The sequence below is a fragment of the Mya arenaria genome, chromosome 5 (genome assembly GCF_026914265.1).
Source record: "Mya arenaria isolate MELC-2E11 chromosome 5, ASM2691426v1".
In the NCBI taxonomy this organism is placed as follows: domain Eukaryota; kingdom Metazoa; phylum Mollusca; class Bivalvia; order Myida; family Myidae; genus Mya; species Mya arenaria.
Genome location: NC_069126.1, coordinates 6,931,439 through 6,956,081, shown reverse-complemented (window position 1 = coordinate 6,956,081; position 24,643 = coordinate 6,931,439). Strand labels below are relative to the sequence as shown.

The 24,643-nt window shown below is 35.0% G+C and overlaps 1 protein-coding gene across 3 annotated transcripts in view; it reads right to left on the bottom strand.

Annotated features, from left to right (window-relative positions):
- Nucleotides 1-24,326, bottom strand: part of LOC128234527 (glycerol kinase-like) — a 29,468-nt gene extending 5,142 nt beyond the window's left edge. The window contains exons 1-14 of one of the 3 annotated variants that reach the window (XM_052948788.1): nt 24,159-24,326; nt 18,340-18,413; nt 13,032-13,138; nt 12,279-12,356; nt 11,716-11,795; nt 10,489-10,623; nt 8,781-8,890; nt 8,340-8,442; nt 6,729-6,796; nt 5,856-5,898; nt 4,869-4,949; nt 4,240-4,318; nt 1,199-1,295; nt 440-524 (exon numbers count right to left, since the gene is read on the bottom strand). In XM_052948788.1, coding sequence (XP_052804748.1) covers nt 440-524; nt 1,199-1,295; nt 4,240-4,318; nt 4,869-4,949; nt 5,856-5,898; nt 6,729-6,796; nt 8,340-8,442; nt 8,781-8,890; nt 10,489-10,623; nt 11,716-11,795; nt 12,279-12,356; nt 13,032-13,138; nt 18,340-18,413; nt 24,159-24,221 — 1,203 coding nt within the window. In that variant the 5' untranslated portion in view covers nt 24,222-24,326. The remainder of the gene's footprint in view (nt 1-439; nt 525-1,198; nt 1,296-4,239; nt 4,319-4,868; nt 4,950-5,855; nt 5,899-6,728; nt 6,797-8,339; nt 8,443-8,780; nt 8,891-10,488; nt 10,624-11,715; nt 11,796-12,278; nt 12,357-13,031; nt 13,139-18,339; nt 18,414-24,158) is intronic. The other 2 variants (XM_052948789.1, XM_052948790.1) reach the window with 2 other exon arrangements.
- Nucleotides 24,327-24,643: the final 317 nt, after the last annotated feature.

Genomic DNA, 24,643 nt, shown 5'->3' with positions numbered 1-24,643 from the left:
AAGTGTTGACTTGAATTTGGACAATATCGTGATCACTTATGCCGGGAAGAATACTGACTCTTTGGATAAGAGTCTTGTAACATATTTTTTGCAATGTTGATATGGCGGCTCTATTGATTACTGAAATGTTGCCAATTCCAATGGCTATAATCCAGTCATGTATGGTCGCATCTGGCTGGTTTTCTGAAGACTTTATCGCGTTCACATGAATTGTTAACGAACGCATGCAGGCACGACGGACACCACGCCATCGCATAGGCCTTTCTGGCCAATGTCTAGTAGAAATAATGAAAATCATTAACTGATGTGCGATTCCTCGATGATATATAGGATTAGGATTTGTTATTGGTCCCAGTTGAAATGGTCAACGGTAACTCGCGACATTACATACTGTGTTAAACTAAGAATCTATACGAGTCATAACAACTATTCGTCTTACCTGCTTCGCTTGGAAACAAACGGACTCCAGGGCCGCTCTGCAAATGTGCTCCTTCCGGGTGAATGATGACAGACCGCAGATGATGCTGACAACAGAACATTTGATTATAAAGGCACTTTCGACACAAGTACGATACTCTAAATTATTTAAACATTCTCTTAAAAGTACATGACGTCACTACCGTCTGTTATAAGTCTTTATAAAAGGAAAACAATTAAGAGTCCATTAAAACAAAGGAGAATAAGTGACAACTGCAATTCAAATAAATGGAAAAGTCCGTCCGCTTTGGAATGGAGGCCTTACCCGATTAATGTTGTCAGTGAAATGTTTTTGGAATTATTTCCACAGCCTATGCCTTTCAATTTGGGAAAAGAATATACTTTGGGGAAAAAACAAAATCAAGATATATAATAGCTAATATTATAGAAATTATACATGTGTTTACTCTTTTATTTATACATTATACTGTAAAAGAGATAGCCTTATCATATTTGTGTTGTTTTTGTTCAAGAAAAACATTGCCTTTATCAACATTAAAGAACGCTGTACTTATTTCTCGAATGGGAAAATATTATGAAATGACAGTTGCTAAGCAATGAGAAACGGCCTTTAGAAGGCAGAAAATTGCACCAAGAAAAATCACTGATTGTAGCTTGAGTAATGTAATGACGACGATGAGACCATGGCTCAAGCCAAACGCCAATTCCTAGACTTTTTCCGAAAAGCATACGCGCTTAAAGCTTAATAGTTAAATTGTACCCTCTGGCGTCGTTTTCCCAGTCCGGGAAATACAGTCCACTGAAGAACGGTGCGAAATAGCAACCATGGGTGCTGTTAACCTTACTGGCGAACATGTCTGAAAGTAAATTAATTTATTTAATGCATGGCTACATACAGATACTATTTGAACATCTGTTTTAATTCCAGACTTTTATCATCCCATTTTCTACAGCGTTACTAACGCTTTCTAGCATATTGAAACACCATATCATATATAACTTTTTATGACCACTTATCATTGACTATGGCTGCATATAAGTATCTTCTATGGCCAAGAGTGTAGGCAGTAATCATCCCAACCCGATTGCAGAACACACAGCGCGAGTGTTTTACATGAGCGGCCATAGTAGATGCCTTTTCTCCCACCTCATTTTAACAAAATAAAGTTAAAATGTATTTTTTCGCTGGAACTTTTTTTGTGCGTAGTGAAAAAAAATTCGCGTATAGATATGTGATAATTTGTGGTTGTCATAGATATGCGCGCAGTGATTTAAAATAAGGAGCAGCATTATTTCTTGAATTATTTCTTGAATGCAGTGTGGAAACCTTGTTGGTGTCATTTGAAGCGAGAAATGATCAGATTGGATTTAAAATACTGCCACTAGACAAGGTTTCCATGGTACTACAGGCGGCGGTATTCAACAAGGGAGGTAATTGCGTTATGACAATCAAAAAGTAGTCCGAGACGGGTACATTTTTGTCTTTGCCCGTGATCAGGATTATAAGTATCTTCCATATCCGAGAGTGTAAGAAAGGTTCATCCAAACCCGAGCGTTTTGCAAAAACTAGGTTTACCGAGTTTCCTTAGAACACCCTGCGCGAGTGTTGGGATAAACCTTACTTACAAGAGCGGCTATGGTAGATGCTTTTTCTCCAACCTCAGTTAAACGAAATAGAGTAAAAACATATTTTTTCGCTGGAACTCTTTTTTGCGTAGTGAAAATAAATGTGTATATATATGTGATAATTCGTGGTTGTCATGGATATGCGCGCAGTGATTCAGATTATGTTTATAGTCAAATCGTTCTTAAAATAATTCTGAGGAGAGTGCAGCATTATTTTTTAAACAGAACGTGTAAAAAATATGGTGCCATTTGAAGCGAGAAAAAAATAATTAGGATTTGAAATATTGCAACAAAACAAGGTGTCCATGATGCCACAGAAGACGGTCTCCAGCAAGGGATGTAAGTGTGTGATGTCAATAAAAAAGTAGTTCCATACGGGTATTTGTTTTAGATAAGATAAGAATTTCTAGCATGGTAACAATTTTGGATCTACTTATCTGAGGTGGGAGGAAAGGATTTCCAGCATAGCAAAATATTTGGATCTACCCATCTAGGGTGGGAGAAAATTTTTTTTTCTTTCTTTAATACACGAACTTCTGACCCCATTAAACTTGAAAGGATCAAAACATCTTCTATAATTACTTATAACGCCTGAACGGGAAGTTGTCTCTCAGCCAGCGGACACAGGCCCCTGCAACTGGGATAACGCCCTGAACAGGAAGTGGGAAACTAGTATACAGACGGCAGTTTCGTCCAATGTCGTAGGAGCAACTTTGTACTTAGGAGAGATTTTCTGATAGTGCAGTACTGCTGTTGAAAAAGCGCTCCTATGTACAAAAGCACTCTTGATGAAACGTCGCACAGGCTTTTAGTGGAAACCTGACTATAGTGGTAAACAAGAGAATAGGGTTTTCGTGGGGAAACTAGTGAACAGGACTTAAGCGGGAAACATGTGAACATAATTTTAGGAAACAACCTGCTGAAAACGTGATCCTTAATAGGCACAAAATATATTTAAAATGTAAATCATTACACATACGTAAACACATATACAGCCCTAGTTATTAAAAATATGTGTTAACTAAAGTTATGAGCGAAGAATGTTTTGTGGAAACGGAGTTAACCGACTCCGCAAAACACCCTGCGCGAGGGTTGGGATGATCCTATCTCGTACGTGCAGCCATGGTAGATGCTTTGTTCTCCCACCTCAGTTAAACAAAACTACAGTTCAAATGTATTTTTCGCTTGAACTCGTCTGTGGGTAGTGAAAATAATTTGCGTATAGATATGTGATAATTCGTGAATGTCATAGATATGCGCTTAGTCATTGACAATATGTAAATAGTTAAATCGTTCTTAAAAGAGTTCTGAGGAGAGTGCAGCATTATTTCACGAATACAGCGTGAGCTCTATATGTTTGACCATATATCGAGAAACGATCTTTTTTTTAAAATTTCAAATATTGCCACCAGACAAGGTTTCAATGATGTTACAAACGACGGCTTTCAACAAGGGAGGTAATTGTGTGATGACAATAAAAAGTAGTTCCATTCGGGTACTTCTATATCTTTGGCCACGGGCAAGATAAGGATTTTCAGCATGGCCAAATATTTGAATCTATTTATATTGGAAGGGAGAAAGAAATTTCTTCACTATAAACACGAACTCTGACCTCATAAAACTTGAGAGGATCCATTCGTCTTCTATAATTACTCAGTGTGTGTATACCACGTGATAAATTGCGTCATAAATGCTACCTCGGAAGGCAATATTTTGATTTGAAAAAAGACTTTAAACAAAGATAACTTCACTATTTCTTCACCATTTTAAATAAAACAAAGCGCAGTCTACGCCGCTTACGGAGCCCTGCCTTCGGTCTATTACCAGAGTTTGATTGAGAGTTTAGTTTCTTTAAACACTTCGACAAACTTTTTCACTATACGGCCGTCTGACGGAGCACAGTCAAAACATGATTTTGGAAACAGGTTTGTCAAAGTGTTGAAACTAATAACTTTATTAAATTTCGGTAATAAAACAAATGCGGAGCTCTTTAAGCGGCATAGACTGCCCTTTGTTTCATTTTAAATGGTGTTGTAAAAGAAAAGTTATCTTTGATTGGAGTCTTCATTTTAAGCAAAATGTTGCCTTCCGACGTAGCATATATGACGTAATTTATAACGTGGTACACAAACACTGTAACTGATTACGGCTGAACGAGAATGCTTTCATATTTACCAACTTCCTCTGCAGTTTTTATGATACCCAAGTTGTCTCTCAGCCAGCGGACACAGGCCCCTGCAACTGGGATATCGCCCTGAACAGGAAGTGGAAACTAGTATACAGTGGGCAATTTCGTCAATTGTCATAGGAGCAATTTTGTACTGGAGATATTTCAATAGTTCGAAAACACTCTAGATGAAGAGTCGCACAAGCTTTAAGTGGGAGCATGCCTTTTTAATAGAGAACTAGTGAACAGAATTTCAGTGGGAAACTAGTAAATAGGATTTGAGTGGTAAACGTGCGAACAGAATTGTACTGGAACAATAGTAAACAGGAATTAAGCGGGAAACTTGTGAACAAGATTTTAGAGAGAAAAAAATCTTCAGAAAAAGTCATCCTTCATAGACACAAAATACATTTAAAATGTAAATCATTACACATCCTTAAACACATAAATAGATCTGCTAATTAAAAATATGTTAAAATGATGGTTAACTTGGCCCGAATTGACCGGTTTAAGAGGGTTGTTAATATTGAAGTTACTGGAAATATGTTGAAATAAATACAATCTGTTGTAATATAATACAATAAAAATAAAATTTAAATGATAGTAAGAAATACTATACATATAATTACAAAGGTACCTCTAGCAAGAAAATAACAGGTTTATCAGGACCAAGTTGGTATGCTGGAGCGGTAATCAGTCCCTGAGTTGACTTTACACACTGAAAGAAATATTGGGATAAAACGTCGTACCGAACAATTACAATCGGAATAACTCGGTAATCTCCGGCAATCTGTTCCGATTGTGAACAGTTGGTCACCGCCGTCGGGTAATGAACATATTGTCATATTAAGAATCCGTGCTCGATTCCCGAGATCCGGCCATCAGTATTACCCGGTTGATACCACGTACAGCAGATGATGATATGATTTCAATTTCACGATGTTATACATAAACTTAGGGCGTTTTTGTTGATACTAAACTAGTTTTAGTTCTGGTTTCAAGGGTTTCAGCGGTTTGGATACCTGTGTCGAAAGTTGTGCTTGAAGTAACAAACGAATGTTTTTGTGTACAGTTTCAAAAACCCGGTGGTGCCTTTGCATGTAGCCATTATTCCTGAATTTCTTCATAATAATGATACAGCAGATGGTCGTTTGCCTGTTTTAACCTATTAATGGTGTTTCAACACACTGTCCGTCATGTTTTTTTTTTTCAAAATGATATAATTTTTGGATTGAACGAACAGAGGAAACTACCTCTGGAGGGTTTTTTGAAAGTTTCAAAAAAGGGTGTTTTTCTTTTTATTTGAAACTGTTACAACAAAAACACAGTTCGTGAAACCGATATAAAACCAAAAACTAGTTTATTCCCAACAAAAACGCCCTTACTAAGTCCTTCCGGTGTTTCATATGTCAGAATGTGGTGCTGTTCCGAGTTCAATTTCATTTTAAGGTGTTATTTACGAATCAGGGTCCATATTAACTAACGCCTTGCGACTGACTCAGACTTAGAAAGTGAATTCTTAATCACAAATGATCTTTAATGTAGTTATACAGTCGAAACCCGTTGGCCTCCTAACGTCAAATTCTGGATCGGCCTCCAAAACTATGTCACAATCTCAGATTACCCTTTCTCCTGTGTTGACACAAAGGCAAGCTGCAGTCCCATACCTGAAAACATGATTGTAGTATTAAATATAACAATGGAAACTGCAAGAACAAGCTCAACAGTGAAACCTTCATGGCTAGTTGCTCAGATCTAGGTTGATACTACAATATTTACACCTCAACTTCAATTCCTTAAATGAACTGCCTTTCGGCAACCGCGGTTATCATCCGATGAACACAACAACTTAAACGGATATGTTCGGATCGCAAATCGTCGCATAACAATATACATGCAAATTGTTGATCGTGTTATTGTTTGTATTGTGTCAACCGGTCCCGTAAAATATAAATAAATATTTTAGAAAGTGTTCATTATGTCATCCTCGATAGCTCAGTTCGGAACGCACTGATAGCAAGGGATTATTCGCCTTAGGGTCGAAGTTATCAAACCTTTATTCATGTACATTTAGGACTTTTATGATAATTTCGAGACTTTGTCAGTCAATTCGCTCTACAATATAGTCAGCGATCAAGCTTTTAATGGAATATAAACAATAGAAAATTTCCTACTTGGCCACAAATGAGGGCAAATACCAAGTTTTCAGACGGTATTACAGAGAATCTGAATAAAAAAGACACTGTGCATGAAACGAAATTTATCTAAATATGATTAAAAAACTGTTGCTTATCACACGTTTTGCAACTTACCATCATGGTTTATTTCATGCTATTGTATATTTAACTGAATAAGAACTGTTTCTGTGAAGATGTGTTCACATTAAACTATGCATGCAAATGGTTAAGCATACAGACTGTCTTTACTTAACCACGAATGCAGACACTTTAAAGAACACATATACACATAATACACAGGCAGAAAACTTCATACTCACGTAATTTTTCCCTGACCTGGTTTGAAACACAGTTGCCCCAACAGTGCCCCCTGCTGGTCTCCAACGTTTTACACATATACAAAAATTAATATGTTTAAAATGTGGAAATGGCCCCAATTAAATGTCTTGATAAACGATCAATTATAGACTTAAACAAAAATAAACGGAAAGTAATATGTAAAAGAAGTAAGTTTATCAGGGATGATTTGATATTTCAGTACTTTATCAACTAACGTTCCCCCTATAGAACAGCTCTACCTAATTATGACTAAATCTAAAATCGTCCCAAACTGAAATTTTCTATCGCAACTTATAATAAAAGGACGGGTCAACTTTATGACCCTCATAGATTCTGTATTTCTTATCTGCATTAATCTTACACGGCGTCCAGTAGATAAATAAGTGCTAAACAAGCGTATCTTAACGCTACTATTGCACTGAGATGCGAAATCGATAGAGACCGTCGTTACCCCGATAAACTCCAAAGTTGGCAATGACACCCTGTTTAGAGGCACAAGGTTTTGGGTGAGGCTTTTTAAAGGACAGGATGCTACAGAAAAAGAGACAGTAGCTGAGGGTGGAATTGGAACGTTGTTTGGTTTGTAAAGACCATGAATTCGACGGAAATGTTAGGAATTAAAGTAAAATAAGGGTTTGAGTGCCGAACACGTAAAGTTTGTATGTGTTTTAAATCGTGTTTTAAGTTATTAATCAAAACAAAGAAATATTTGATATCTTAAGCATTAAATTCTAAGAAAACGAAAGTGTACACGTGCTGGTTTCTATGAAGACAGAAGGATACTTTTAAAAAAGGTAAAGCAACCTTCGAGAACTCATTCGCTGATTTTTATGCAACAATAATATAATGACATTACATGGTCAAGCCTTTAAGTACTGACTAGGAACAAGTTAAGGGCGTAAAGACATTCGGACTACCTCGACCATTTTCCATCGAAAACAACCCCGGGTGTATATGGACGGTATACAATGTTAGAATTATTTTCATTTAACTTCGCTGGAAGTAGATCGTGTAACTATTTTAATTTAGCAGTTAAACTTAATGACTTTACTCAAGGAAATCTTAATTATTTATGCAATAAATTACTTCACTGGCAATCGATTTAAACTTAGTCATACAAATTAGACTCTAAAACACAACATATAATAAACATATATATATATATATTGTAATTTCTACGAACTACTTCTACTGATGTACCGACATACATCCGAGGTTGTTTTTGATGGAAAAATGGTCGAGGTAGTCCGAATGCCCAAGAGGCACTGACCGAGAGACACAAAAACACAAACAGACCTCATATGCCACATTTTAGCTTTGTCTATAAATCATTGGATAACAGCTTTGCCGTCGGACGGACAGTGATACAGACATACAAAAACCGACATATAAAAACAGACATTTTGACAAATAGACAGATAGATCGACACAAGGACAGACTTATTGACAAACAGACTGGCTTTAGAACACAAAGACTAAAATATTGACAAACAGACAAACAAAAATACAACTGTATGTGCGAATAAATATGATTATCGTCCATTTGAAAAATAGATAATATAATGCCAACGGAATTATTAATTTTATGGCACCCCTGCAAGTGGTATTCCTTTCAAAGGTCCCTCATTCATGTTACCGTATATCTCAGCCGAACTCGTAATTTCCGGCAGTACTTTCTTGTCAATTCCGTAAAACCTGAAAATTAAAAGACAACCTATGCAGTATCGCCCACAAAGAGCTTCTGTGTGAAAAACTTCGTTCAGAAAGTGATTTAATGTGAAAAACTTCATTCAAAAATGTTTCCCTGTAAACAACTACATTCAGAAAGGGCTTATCAGAAAAACCTTGAGACGAGAAGTCAACTGTAAAAATAGAAGTATTATTGTGTACAAAATACAAATGTATTTCAATTAGTTTTATCAGTCGTTCTAAAGGTGTGATCGATCGTGATTTCGATTTGAAAATTATATTCCTTTAAGATTTTTCAGTCCAATGGGATTTAAAAGTCAGTCCCTTTAATCGGAGTTACCTACTCGCAAAGGGAGTCATCCCATTCCATTGTGTTTATGTTCATCACAGACATTCGGCTTGCATTTGTGACATCTGAAATGTGGCGGCCTCCATCTAGTCCACCCGTCAAGTTCTGTGGATGATACGAACGAGTTTAAAGGAACTAGGCACCAATACAATTGTAAGAAAACCAGAAAATTGTCAAAAACTTACATCAAATTGATATCGTAGTGTACAACGCATTGCATCTTACTTGTTGTCACATCGCTAACGACAAATGCATCTTTCGCATTTTTTTGCGTTTTTTACAACTCGAAATTTACGGTGGTTTTCTACTACGTTTATACCAGCAAATTTAAAACTAGCGTCGGTAATATGTATCTGTACTAATCAAGTGACTTTCACATGCTAAATATATCACATTAAACTGGGAAACCATTATGCGCTACTTTTGAGCGGGTAAACTCAGCTGAGACAACGACGATATAGTATTTTAATTATGTAAATGTATGTATTATCGGCCTCATACTAGCTCGTTTTGACAAATCTAGGCTTGTTTTGACAGATACTGTATTTGCCGATTTGGGGAATATCTGATCCGTGTCTAGTCCCTTTAAAGCAACTGTGCACCAGATGATCAAATTGCAAGAAAAAAAGAAAATTGTCGAAAACTGACATAAACTTGGTATTAATGTGTACAATGCATTGAAACTTACTAACTGAAGTACCACATAGTTTACAATTTATATAAGTTTAGCAGTTATTTCGTATTTTTCCATTAAAAAAGATTAATGGGTATGTCTACCTAGTAGAATTCATTCCTTATGCGTGATTGGCTAGTCGATGTTATCACGTGATATTACCAAGTTAGGTATATAGCTTAAATATACCACTCGTTTGGAGGAAGCCTTCGTAGCACAGTGGATACAACACTGGACCGCAATTTTGTCGACACGGATTCGAACCCGGTCTCCGGCACATTTTTTTTTACATTTTGGTACTTTTTTTACAATTATGATATCAAAGCGTAACACATTCTATTAGATAATGTCCTGAGATTCGTTACAGAAAAAAACTATTTTTGGTGCCAATCTGGTGTACAGTCCCTTTAAAGAGCCAAGCAAACCTTTCTTACATGTAATGTTAGAAGTTATTTTTCAGTAAAACGTCAATAGGTCGATTATTTAGAACTTTGTTTATGTTAACAACGTTGTGACTGCTTCGTTGTTAACTTTAAAAAGTGAAAGAAACTATATTGTGCTTATATATATTTAAATAAAACAAACAGAGCTAGAATAGTTGTCTCATAAGTTGTAAAATCACTGCGATAACAAGTGAGTCCATGAATCTACCAGAGAAGTAAAGATTTGAAAAAATAAATAAAATAATGATGCTGTTAACAACGCTGTACATTTTAACAAAGTTCTTAGTAAAAGGCCAATGTCCATGTATGGAATGAAAGTTTGGCCACACTGGTTGAACAATTCCTAAGAGACAAAATATGAACGTGTAGTTTATATGTCATTTCACATAACAGAATAGGGAAACTAATTTACATTATATCATATACATACATATAATGTTAATGTTCATTCAAAACATTTAAACAATTAAGGAACGAATTGGAGAATTACAGTGTCTGATTTAGTATGCTAGTGAGTGCATTTCATCTTAAAACGTCTTTATTCAACGTCTAACTTAAACAACGCACTTTTATTGCAAACACCGTACCCATAGCAACCATGCATCAATTGTCCCCAAATAGCACCTGCCTTCCTCCACCGCCCTTTTCACTTCCGGGACGTTGTCTACCAACCAGCGGAAGCGTATAATACTGCTTGTGTATATCGGGAGGCCGGTTATTGGCTAAATAAAGAAAACACACATCACACGTGTAGGATAGACAAACATGCTCCTAGTGAAAAACTTTTGAAACTAAATGACGCAGTGAAAGTAGGAACACGCCCAGTAGCTAAAACCCCAAAGATCTTGTGTAAAGAAATCATTACAAATGTACATACCACTATTTTACATTTACCACGATTCATTATAAGTATCTTCCATGGCAGAGAGTGTAAGATAGGTTCATTCCGACCAGAGCGTAGGGTGTTTTGCGGAAACGAGGTTTACCGAGTTTCCGCAAAACACCCCCCGCGAGGGTCGGGATGAACCTATCTTACACGAGCGGCTATGGTAGATGCTTTTTCTCCCACCTCAGTTAAACAAAATATATTAAAAATGTATGTTTTGCTGGAACTTTTTTTGTGCTAAGAGAAAATAATTGCGTATTGATATGCGATAATTCGTGGTTGTCATGGATATGCGCGCAGTGATTAAGATTATGTTAATAGTCAAATCGGTCTTCAATTAGTTCTAAGGAGAGTGAAGCATTATTTCTTGAAACGTGCGTGAAAACTGTTTTATGGTGACATTTGAAGCGAGACAAGGGAGGTAAATACAATGTGGTGTCCATTAAAAAAGAGTTCCATACGGGCATTTTATCTTCGCCCGTGGGCAAGTTAAGAATTTCTAGCATCGTTTTATTATTGGATCTTCTTATCTGAGGTGGGAGAAAGTAAATTCTATATGGAACTACCTTCCCCGATTTTTTTTCGATTTCACCCGGTTTAACTTTTGATAGGGCAGAGTACGAGACCTTTCAACTGATTGGTACTATAACGTTATACGCGTTTGGGGCATTTTAAACGCATAGCAATGTGTCGTAGCTCCAATGCTTGCCCGCCGTGGATAAACAAACAGCCTTTTGCAATAACGCTTTATATTTTATCAATAAACAAAAGGTTATCCCATTGGAGTGTAAAAACGGTCTTCTAGAGGACTACGACACTCGTATCCCAAGTTATCCTAACATATATCAAGGGCTAGGTCAATCATCACGCGATTGCAATTAACAGCTGCAGTATGTTCATTATATATTATGTTAAATACAATGATTACCCGAAATGCATCCAAGTTTTTGGTTGGAGTTTTGTCGATGAATCCTTGTACTAAGGGTACGGCGCGGAGGTCTAGCCATTCTGAAAAAAAACACACCGGAAAACGTTAAGTTGACACATGTTTTTATACTGAATACATCATCTCAAAGAAAACATTTATTTACCAGAGTCTTCCATGTGTTTGCTATATTCTGCACTAGCCTTCTCTTTTCGATCAGGACCAGACCGCCAAACAGGCACAACTGATTGCGAATAAAATTAGCGAAACGTTATTGCCAATTCTTAACAAATAACGCTAAAGTGGCATTTGTTTGCAACGCCTAGGTCATAAGTGTTAGATTTCACGTTCGAAGTCACTATACCGCATACGCATTCACATTTATTTCTGTTGTGGACCTTCAACCATTGATGTTACATCCAAATATCGTTAATTTCAGTACAGTCTTGCGATATTGTCACGTAATTCATACGTACACACCAAATTCTAAAACCGATCCGTAAATCGTGAGCTTTGGCGAAACATTCGAAACGTAGTCTTGTCTTATAAAGTATGAATAAACTTACGTATGGTGTTGTAGAGGGGTTTACCAGTTGTTTTGTCCCAAACCACTATCGTTTCTCGCTGGTTCGTCAAACCAATGCCTGTATTAATGGAAAGAATACATATTTGTTTTAAATGCGAAATAGGATCATTTAAGATGCACAATGTTTTGCCATTGAAAGCTCAATGGGATATTGTTACAAGGTGTACTAATGTGACTCTTTACGAGTATATCCATTTTAAATGAACTTATATTACACCAGGGCCTGTATTTAATACATTGATTACTTTTGTCCTCACACGAGGGCCCGTATTCAACATTTTTTTTTATCATTATCCTTACACAAGAGCCCGTATTCAATATAATTGTAATTCTTATCCTTACACCAGGGCCTTTATCATTATCCTTCATTCAGTGTATTGGTCGATTTGAAAACACTCAAAATTTTCTGCTCAAGCGGAATATATCAATGATAAAAATTAACAGTTCTATTGACACATCAAATGGATATGAACACAAGTTTGTTTGCCACCAACTGCACAATCAGTTTACTAATTATTTCGATTCAGTTGTACTCCTACAACAATTCTATAGTAGTAGGATACTTATAATATTGACAACTGTTCAATAAGTTATGCGCTCTCAGAGTTCTCCTATATACTGATCAACTCCCTAAAATTGCTCACTCATTTTAATATATTTGTCAATTGTAGTGGTCGTGCATAGACCGCTTAAGATAAATTTAAGATATTTATTGAATACGGTCAGAGATTACCTTTGATCCTTTCAGGACTGATACCGAGTGCCTTGAGATTATCCACCGCCTTCTCAATGCACACGTGTACGGACTGCAGAATCTCAAGCGGATCTTCCTCGCACCAGCTGTACGGTAGACACACAGATGTACATGGAAGTATTTTTTGTAACCCTTTTTGAATAATTTGACTGATTAAAAAATACCACTTTGCAGCAGCTTCCTGTTCATCTACACTATTTGTATAGAGCTGGTTTATCCCTTGGTTTGGTTTAAGTTAGCCAAAATGATAACTGATTCGTCAGTATTTATACAATAATTTATGTTGACCAATCATACTTCTACTTTTGTAAAAATTATCCGAAAAATAACCGCAGGATAACTCTTGTATGCTAAAATGATTTCAAGAATTGGTTTCACACAAGTGAGTGAAGGATTTTACTTGGGTGCTTTATTTTTGGGGGTTTGCTTTATATGTTAGTTTACATGTTTGTGTTTTAAAATACTGTTAGTTGTGTTTGCATCATTGTTGTTGTTGAGTTTGTTGATAAAGCGCATCTCAGCGACCAGATTTGCATTTAAACAATACAATTGTCTAATGACGGTAAAGTTGGAAGGTAGTTGGTAGTTGGGGATTCCAATATTCAACTACCTATTAGTGCAAGTTGGGGATTTGAATATTCAACTACCTGCTAGTTGCCAGTTAGGGAATCGAAAAATCAGAGTTAGATGTTGATGTTGATATTAAGCTACTCGACTATTTCTAGTTGGTTATTCGCGAATAACCAACTACAAACTAGTTGGTAGTGTAATGTTTCTGGAATCATGTAGTCCGGAGCTCGGAAAATAAACATTTCTGTTTTAGTGAAATTATAAAGTATTTGATTTTCGCTTTATCGCTATTACTTCTTTAGGATGAGTTCGTGTTTTAATACTAATGTTATGGTTTTAGTATTAAATGTCTCAACTTAGTTAGTAAATCATAAATTGATACAAAAGCGGTTGTATTCTTAATAGTTTACTTCCTTCGTAAGATTAATGAACTTGACATCCCTAGTCTGTAATGTAAGTTATATATAATAGTTTCACCCATAGGGTTTGTTAAATGGACCACTCCATTTTGGTCACGTGGTGTTAGGGTATTAAAGCAGCGAAAGACATAGATATGGTAAGTTCCTGTCTCGACCCTGATGGGAGAACATCACGCTACTGTTTAGGGCGGATTCTGAACTTTTGGAGGCTAGGAGAATTAAAGTGAAGCATTGCGCTACAGCTTCTAGATATAGCATAGGTGTTGTAGTGTTTCTGTTTGTGCGTTCTTGGCTCTGGGATAATTAAACATAGATTGTTGAACCATAATAATTATTTCTCCAATCATTGGTTTTGTAAGCAATCATTGTTAATTACGTGTATACATTACTAATTTCATACATAATTACATATCCATTAATAATATGGACATATTCATGTATGAAATAATTGATTCACAAAATTGAATATGGATGCAATGAATGTAAAATTAATGCAATATAATAAAAGCTTATAAAACATTGTCACATCAATGTTTTCATGTTATTATTGTTCCACAAACAGAGATTTATGAAAAGGTATTTAACTCATCGACCGGTTTTATTCTAAGTACAATTACTATTACAAAAATTACACAATAAAAATCAACTGAAGCATTTAAAAGTTTCTGCAAGTCCGTTTCGTTTGAAGATAACAGAACAATGCTATCTGCACATAATAAATCAAACATTTTCTCATCCCATACTGAAATGCCACCGTCAAAAACTTTTTAAAGTACTTACTGAATAGATTAAATAATGATGGAAACGAAATGCAACCTTGTCGGAGACCTTTAGAAACATTAAACCAGTGACAAAGAGAAATAAGCCAAACACAATAATTCACGGAGGAGTAGAGCGACAAAACAGCCTTTACCAGATATTCCCAGTCCAAAATGTACAATATTGTTGTTTATTTTCAATAAAAGCTTGATATCTGAACACAGTAATGTAAACCTTTTATACAAAAGCGTCGTCAAAAGGTCCCCAACGCGGCTAAAAGTCATACTAAAGGAACGTTCTTAAGATATTTTTTCGGATCGAATTAGTTAACATGCTAAAATAATTATTGTATATAAGATTTAAATGGTTTTCCAGACTCACAGTTATCATACATGAATTGTTTTAAGTTGAGGTGTTAAATTTGTAATTTAGTATCTGTGTAGAACATTAGTTATTATTTCTCCAAGACTAAATAAAACGTTTAAAAAACGAACGGCATCTGAAAGAAATAAAGAGTTACTATGTGCGATACACTCATCATCAGAAATTGACGGAAGTTTTTCATTCTTCAAGAGCCTGAAAAGTATCTGCCTGGTAGAAAATATAGGAGAAATGCAGCGATAGACATTGTTTTCTTGAGCAGCTCCAACAAAAATAAAAGCCAGACGAAAACAAGAAGAACAAGCCAATTCGTTGCCGGATTAGGCAAAGTAGACGGCATGGAAATGACGTGTTGGTGAACTATTTAAAGTGACACACTAATTCAAAATCAATACATACACATGTATTTTGACTGATAAACCTTCAACTTCTTACTAAATAATGCATTTATAGAAAATATTATTTACTGATAACAAGATTGTAACCGTGTATTAAATAGCAGAAAGCGCAAAATATTAAATGATTGGTGAACGCTAAAAGATTTACTGCGGTCTACTTTAGTTTTATAAGGTAGAAATACCGTGTTTTATGCTCGTTTCTTTCAAATTTAACTCGCTATCCTTCATGAGAACCATTGTTTTCGAAATCTATTCATCCTTTTTGGAATATATTAAAACAATATAATTAATTGTGGTAAATCTTATTTGGGTGTAGTCTACAGTGCATCTTTAAACCGAAACAAGCAGATGGACTCTTTTGAACATTGGATATATAAGTTTGTAAGGAACTGTTTGAAAAAAAAGAATGTTGTATATTGTGTAGCAATGAGATTTGACCTAGTAACCTTGATCTCACAATCGCGTTTCCCAGCTTTAAACTAATAAAACATTTTGTCTAGGCAAACAATCCTATTAAATTACCTCCAGATATGACCAGAAATATTGCAAAAAAATATAGCTTCTAGAGTGTTTCTTAAGTGTTTCTAAGATTTGGGCCTAGTGACCTAGTTTTTGACCACATGTGACCTAGTTTCTACCTTAGCTTAAATTTCAATGATGCAAATTTTGAATAAGTTCCATGAAGATTCGGGCGGATATATTGCCTCTAGTTTTACACAAGTTTTCTTTAATATTTGACCTAACGACATAGTTTTTGACCTCATGTGACCAACTTTTAGAGTCCACCAAGATTATATCAAGGGGAACATTCTGACCACAGTTTGAACACAGTCTGACCAAAACATACCCATATTAGGTTCAGGCCATGAATTTTGAAAAATTTGACCTCGTGCACTAGTTTCTGACTTCATGTGATCCAGTTTCAAACTAGTCATTAGTCTCTTCAAGGAAAAGATTCTGATTAAACCTTATACATACTAGATTTGATCTCTCTTGCCTCTAGATTTCCCAAGATATTGTCTAAGAGTTCACCTAGTGTCATAGTGTTTAACCCCATGTGACCCCCTTTTAAAATACGGTGATCTTTCATCAAGGGAAACATTATATCCAAGTTTTAACATAATCTGAGCAATCAATATTATAATATGGTTCCAGCCAAAACAATCGACGATTTTGATCACATGTGACCGAGTTTTAAATTATTCCCAGAGTTCGTCAAGTGAAATCATTCTTATTAAGAATAATGAATAGTGGATCAATCAAAATGTATCTAATGTGTTTCAAATATGTTTCTAAGATTTGACCTTGTGATCTAGTTTTTTACTCCATGTGACCCATGTTTTAAAAGCGGTTGGAACATGATCAAGGGGAACATTCTGACGAAGTTTGAACATAATCTAACCAATCCCTACCAAGATATGGTTTCGATGATATGGTTCCAGACGAAAAATCTAAGATGTGACAAAGTGACGAAATTTCTGACACCATATGACCTAGTTTAAAGTCATTAAGGAAAAAATTCTAATTTTTTTTATGAATATTAGACCAAATATAATATCTCTTGTGTATGCCAAAGTTTTCCGTAATAACCTAATTTTGACCCCATGTGGCTCACATTTACAAGTGGTCGATATTTTATGAAGAGGTGCCTTTCTGACCAAGTTTGAAGATCATCTGACCAATCCGTAGCACGATATGTTTCCAGACTGAAAATATGTAACGGACGGACGGAATTACGGACGGACGGAAAACGCCTAAACAATATCCCTGTCCCGAAAACTTTGTCTCGGCGGGAAATAAAAAAAAAACTGCGCGAGCTTGACGAGTTAATTATTACGGCATGTTGTCAAAATTGAGTCGGCTTGTTCACTAATTAACTGGCTATGTTAACTGTTAATTTTTGTCGAAACATGAGGTTAAACACGTTATGTCGACATCATTCAAGTCAGCAAAGTGTTGAACTAGGTTTGTCGACAGGAATAACTGACGTCGGCGATTCTAGTTGTAAACAAGTCGACAAAATTTGACATGTCGTGATATTACTGTTTAAGTTGAAATAAAAATCGACAATACGATTACATCGTCAGTATTAACATAATTACATATTACACAAGATTATATAGTTTCTTCCATGGCCGAGAATGTAAGGTTCATTCCAACCCGAGCGTAGAGTTCTTTTCGGAAACGAGTTTTACCTATCATACACAATCGGCCATGGTAGATGCTACTCTCCAACCTCGGTTAAACAAAACATAGGGAAACAAGTATTTTAATTTATTTTTTACATACGTTTACTTTTATTTATTTTTGACCGTTTCCAGCATGTTTAAATATTTAAACCTTCTTATCTGAGGTTGGATAAACACGCTTCCATAGTGTTCTTCGCTCAGGTGGTATATGTCTATAAAGTGTATTACTTAATTTATTTGCACGTTTTAACATATTTTGGCCCATCACTCAAAACGTATTTAAACAAAAGTACACACAAGTGCTGACAAATGCATAAAGTCTGACCAATAAATACCGATATCAGGTTCCGGACAGGATTTTGGAAAGATATGACCTAGTGAGCTCGTTTCTGACCTAGTATTATACGACACATTATCATGATTACAATTACATGTTTTCCCATTTCGTATGGGCTGCAACATATTCGTTGGTTTGTATTGTATAACGTTTTATAAATATTGCATAATAAAAAAGCAAAATTGACACATATTTATACGACATCAAAACAGATAGTTGTCATTAATTAGGTACCTTTCTTTGGGATAAAATCGTTTAACTTCTATCTGATGATATGTCACCTGCTTGGCGTCTTTACTATCAAATACCTGGAATAAAGATTATAAGTATCTTCCATGGCCGAGAGTGTAAGATAGGTTCATTCCGACCCGAGCGTAGGGTGTTTTGCGGAAACGAGGTTTACCGCGGCTATGGTAGATGCTTTTTCTCCCACCTCAGTTAAATTAAGTAAAAATGTATTTTTTGCTGGAACTCGTTTTTGCTTAGTGAAAATAATTGCGTATGGATATGCGAAAGCACGTGGTTGTCATGGATATACGCGCAGTGATCCAGTTAATGTTAATAGTCAAAACGATCTTTTTAAATAGTTCTAAGGAGAATGAAGCATTATTTCTTGAATGGTGCCTGAAAACTGTTTTAAAGTGACATTTGAAGCGAGAAATAATTAATTAGCGTTCTAAATATTACCATAAGACAAGATTTCCTTGATGCTACTGACGACAGTCTTCAACAAGGGAGGTAATTACAATGTGGTAAAAGGAGTTCCATACGGGCATTTTATCTTCGCCCGTGGGCAAGATAAGAATATCTAGCATGGTTAAATTATTGGATCTACTTATCTGAGGTGGGAAAAATTGTATAACATACACAATTACAACATGTCTTTCATGCGTGCAAGTTGAATAACAACATGCTGCGTTATGAATCGTATCATCTAGTTGAACCGGTCTACCAGTAGAGATCTTGGCCTTTAAACAAACCAGGGGCGATGGGTCAAGGATATGACTTAAAGGGGTGGGATGCACCTTAACGCATTTAAATTAGGGACCCGCTGAAATTCAGCAATAATTTATCAGCATTGTAAATCATTATTTTTGTATATAACTGTATATTCTGACTGGCTTTGGGCTAAGATTAGTAAGAAACCTGCGCATGGCCATCACAAATTAGGGTCATTGTACGTTGATCTTATCTTGTTTTAGACTTGGTATTTTCCTTCTATTCTTTTCAGCAATCGGGATAACAGTTTTGTGTTGTTCTGCGATCTTATCTTTTGTCAACAGTCTTATATTACTTGTTTTCAGACATTAACGCCATAAATGGATCATTCCGAAACAAACAAAAAATAAATAAAAGAAAGGTGTCTACTATGTCAATCTGTGAGAGTGAATCTTTCAACAGAGACTAAAATATATATGTGTGACGCCTGAAAAAAGGGCACCAAAGGTGGAAAAGTCACAATTTAAGTATTTTACGCAGTACTATCTTGGTGGCATTTCAGTGAATAGGAAATTAGAATATCTCAACTTTTGGCGTTGCTATGGCAAATTTCGCTTAACTGGGGTACATGAAAAACCCCACATAAATTGCTTGCAAAATTGAGGTATTTATAAACTCAAAAGACGAATGATGTTTCACATTTTATTACGAATGATTAAAAAAACAAAACCTTACACTTTTGTAGAAAAATATATAATAAAACGTGTTATGACAACAACCAAAAACATCCATCATTGAAAATATATTGCTATAACAACTGACTTCTCAAATTATCCAAAAACAACTAAATACGTTTGGTTGCCAAACTATTGCAGATAAAATAGTGTTATTTTAGTATATTATATCATTTAATGGTAAAATAGCGTCTACGACATAAGTTACGAAAAATTGTATTAAAAAATGGTTTGAATTACACTTTTTACATCAAGAACACAAAATACGAAATCGAATGAGTTCATTTCAGAAATACAAAAATTGGTAAAATAAAATTATATGATCATACGCAACATAAATTATAAATGATATACAATCCAAATATTCACAAATCAAGATGAATTGTGTGGTCCATACACAAATTGCTACATAATGTTTTAGATATTCAAAGAGGATGCCATGGTTTATAATTTTAAGTAGATGTTGTAATTTGCATAGTTGTTATGTTCTAGCATTCAGATAATATTTAAACATATTAGCCACTGAGCGTTTGACCTTCAATGGAAATGTGATCGATGTAGAAAATTATTTTAACCTTTTTGGAACTGTTATCAAACTAAGCAGAAAATTTTGCCCTTAATCAAAAACATTTAATTGGCAAAGCCCTTAAGGCTATGAATGCTCTATTATGCAAATGCAAAGATTTTGACATTAGTCCAAAAACATTTTGGCAATTGTTTGATGCTTTTGTTTTGTCTGTTTCAAATTATGCTTGTGAAATTTGGGGAAATTCTAAATCAAAAGAATTAGAGAGAATACACCTGAAATTTTGCAAGAGAATGTTGAAGGTTTAGCCTCCAGTTTTGTTAACAAATAGTATGTTCCTTTATAATAATGTGAAACAGCATATATATATTTACCATTTTCGATTACATGTTGTATATACATATTGACACAGTATATGAAAAATGAATATATATGGAGACGATGAACATTGTACAAGTCTGAATAAAACAATCACGATTAAGCGTTGCGGTTGCCAAATTTAAGATGCATCATAACTACATAATAGGATGAAAAAACAGTAAACTGCATTGCAACTGTATAAAAAAAAATTTGAATGCACCTGCACAATGTAAATTACTGTCATCATTATTACTAAATCCCATTAAAAAGAAATAGAAAAACAAAACAAACAGTTTTGATACTGATTGAATGTATAAACAAATGCAAAACCAAAACCAAAACCAGACGAACGATAAAACCATGAATTGCAATCAAATAAATTGCTGTAAATGGGAAGAAAACATACATAGTGCAGTAGTGCAGGCCTGCATTTCAAAATATAACTTATCTATTAATAACATAAATTAACATAAATTGTTTTTTTGACTTTTTTTATCTAAACATCTATTTGTTAATAAACGAATTGTTCCCCTGTCGTACACGAAATGGATAAATTGGATTAAACTTAAAAATATTACATTAAATTCGCATTTCTTGAATTTACCACATTTAAGCCTAAAATGTTATAATTGTGGGAACTCCTTTTATGCGCAGTCACCCGTGGTCGCTTATGTGTTAATCCGATCTGGTCATTTTTCAGTTTAATTTCGCCCCGTCCAGACGTCCAGTATTTGACTTAAAAAAAACATCCCTCCCTCCCTTATACTTATTATTACTATTATTATTTTGTTTGTGTTAGTTTGCAATTTACATGTATTATTAAATGCCATTTTAAATATATTTCGGGCATTTGGCCGCGATGTATTATTATTTCTGTCTAATGACTTACTTCTATCATGATTATATTACTGGCGTCGCGGCCATTTTCGGCAAATTATTATTTATGTATTAAATGTGATACAATATATTGTCTTTGTCTTTTGGAGTAACGATTAATTTTATATAAATATATTATAGACTTAAATCTGTTGTATGAAATGTTGTATGTAGCGAAAACATGTTATTTTAAAATATTCAAAGGTGAGATTTATAGTGTATGATTGTACATTAATGTTTTTATGAAAACAGAAACAAGTTCAGTAGCCAAAAGTTTAAACATAAAACCCGTTCAATGACACAGAGTAAACGCCAAAGACATAGAACACAAAAACAAAATCCGGCTTATAAGAATTTCTTTTTATTTATAAATGATTATGATGTGAACAGAACATATAATTGCATGTTTAATCGCAAGTGCGATTTCTAGGCATCTAACCAGGATTATATAAATAGTGTCGCATTCCTGTTGTGCCCTTTTAGGAAGACATTACCAATACTGGAGTAAACAAAGCTACATGCAGTATCGTAACCCGTTTATAACTTTATATCAAGTGAATAGTTCAAGCCAATATGGAAGAGAAAATATGCAAGAATTGTAGAAAAATGCCAAAAGAGTATAAAAAAATCACTTTAAGTACATGTACCAAAACAATTCTTGGGGAAGACTATAGCAATTATACGGTCGCTGCAGCATCCCTAGGTCACATTCTGGTACTGTAGCATTCACATATGTATTAAAGGGTGGCCGCATACGTATTATGCCGCAACTGCACTGGCAGTAGAAAGTTGACAAATACCAAGACAGACGCAAGGTAGCCGCAAGGCGTTCGCACGACGGCCGTATGGGGGCTATACGGCAGCGTATGATATATGTGCTCTGATATTATATACATTTTATTTAGCATGTAACTTATTATCCATCAGAATATGTCCTAATGGGGGCATATTTTGTGTGATTGTAGTTGTTAAAATTTAAAGAAAATAGTTAAATCCCAAACAATGTTTGATACTAGATTCCAGGGTATATTTATTCCCTATTAAAAATCAACTTTTAAGTCAATTTCTTCATTAAATCCATGGAAAGGTTAACAAACTGTTGACTGGTATAATAACATGTAAATGAAACTGATATTGTATATATAATGAAGCAAACACATTCGTTCTTTACTGACTCTGAAACATTTTATGTGACTACGCCAGAAGAAACGGGTACAAAATCGGCAAAGTAATTATTGTTTAAAGTTTCGCTGATGAACCTTTTTACGAGGTTATTGTATCTTATGTTAATTGCAACCGATTACGAACACAATTAAATTCCTATCGACTTAAAAAGGAGGTATACGTGTGTTTCCAATGCCTGTAGTGTTCCTTACATCAAACAGTTATGTTCAAGGTCACCTGTAAATTTGTCATATACATAACGTTATTTTGTTCCGTTTGCAAGACAGCTTGAACGGTTTGTTGCAACACATTTGCAATGATTTTACAAATCGTTTAAATATTTCTAAGAATGTACCCACATTAATGAGAATTTGAAGTAATTGTACTGTTGGAGTTTCTGTACAATCTAGATGTTTCTGACAAAACAGATATCAAGAGTAAAGTAACAATAATTGTAAGCTGTGAACAAATCATGTGTTCTAAATCTTTTTCAAACATGAGTGAATATTGCACAGATATTTTCTCAAGAATTTTTATCATTAAGTTTTTAAACCAGATTATTTAATAATAGCTAGGGACATCAATCTTACTACACAGCTACTGTACAGCTGGGACAGTACATGTACCTGTCTGCAGATAGAGTTGGGATCCCAAATCATTGAATTACTTGGTGTTTACCTATAAACTTATTATTATAATTATTATTTGTTTCAGTATTACGTTTCCTCAAGTTAATGCATGCTTTGATAAGATTTACCTTTTACGTTTTTACTTTATTGAGGATTGTTGGGTTAAGAGTAAGGTTTGAGCACGTAAACTGGTTTAAACCCCCCAGTGCATTAACATGTCACCAACAGTTCCAAGGTGGTACCTAACAATCCTTGATAAACACACCTAGTTTTTTTATATAGTATAAATGTACTGCGTTGTTCGTGGAGTTTTGTGCTGTTGTTCTATGCTTCTTGTTTGTGTATTAAAAGTGTAATAATTATAAGAAAACGACCTTAACTTTGAGTCAATCAAACGGCTCATTGACCTCGCTGTGCTCGCTCTGTCCCTTCTTAATCAATATGATTGTGCTTTATATTTTCTTCATATGCAATAGATTTTGCGTTGACAATCGATGTGTCAGCAAATGAGGTTGTATTCTAAGTAAGTTAGATGACATGCATTTAAATCTTAATGATAAAGACGTGCACGTTGGCTACGCTCACTCCGCACATTCTTAACCTAACTATTATTTACACACACGCTATTTGTTTTCGTCGGGGAAATCAAGAAAATGGCACAATGTAACAAGATATTTCATAGGTCGGAAGCGATGTTACAATATATTTTATTGGTCGGATATAAATAAAATAGCAGTGGACGATAATATAGAGCAAAGTTACGCGAATTATTTAAATGCTGATGAAGCACATGCTTTTGAAAATTTAAAAAGGTTAACAACTTACCACGAACCTGGTGCTGCTCGTTCCCTGATCAATGGAACCGATTAAATCCGATGATGCAGACATTGTCTGGTTTCCCTTTCACAAAACTGTGCACTAGTGTGCAGCAACAAGTGCATATGTCTTATTCGAATGTTTTGTACAGGTGAGCATGCATTTAAGCAACATGAAGTCTCGCCACGCTTCACATGCTCAATCAAAGCGCTTAAAGCGTTGAAAGGCTTTCATTATATCGTTTTAAATGTATACTCAATAAAGTATAGCAATTTTGGAAAATTTCTTCGTTACACCCATATCGTGGTCAAAACGGAGAGGACAGTTCGGAGGACGATAACCAAGACTGACTTTAAAGTGTACACTGTAATAAGTCTTTTTTCTTCCGACCAAGCAATTGTAAATATTCTTTTTTGAACCCTTAAAGATGCACTCTTACTCCAAAAGAAGATTTACCACAATTAATAATATTGTTTTAATATTCCTGTAAGGAT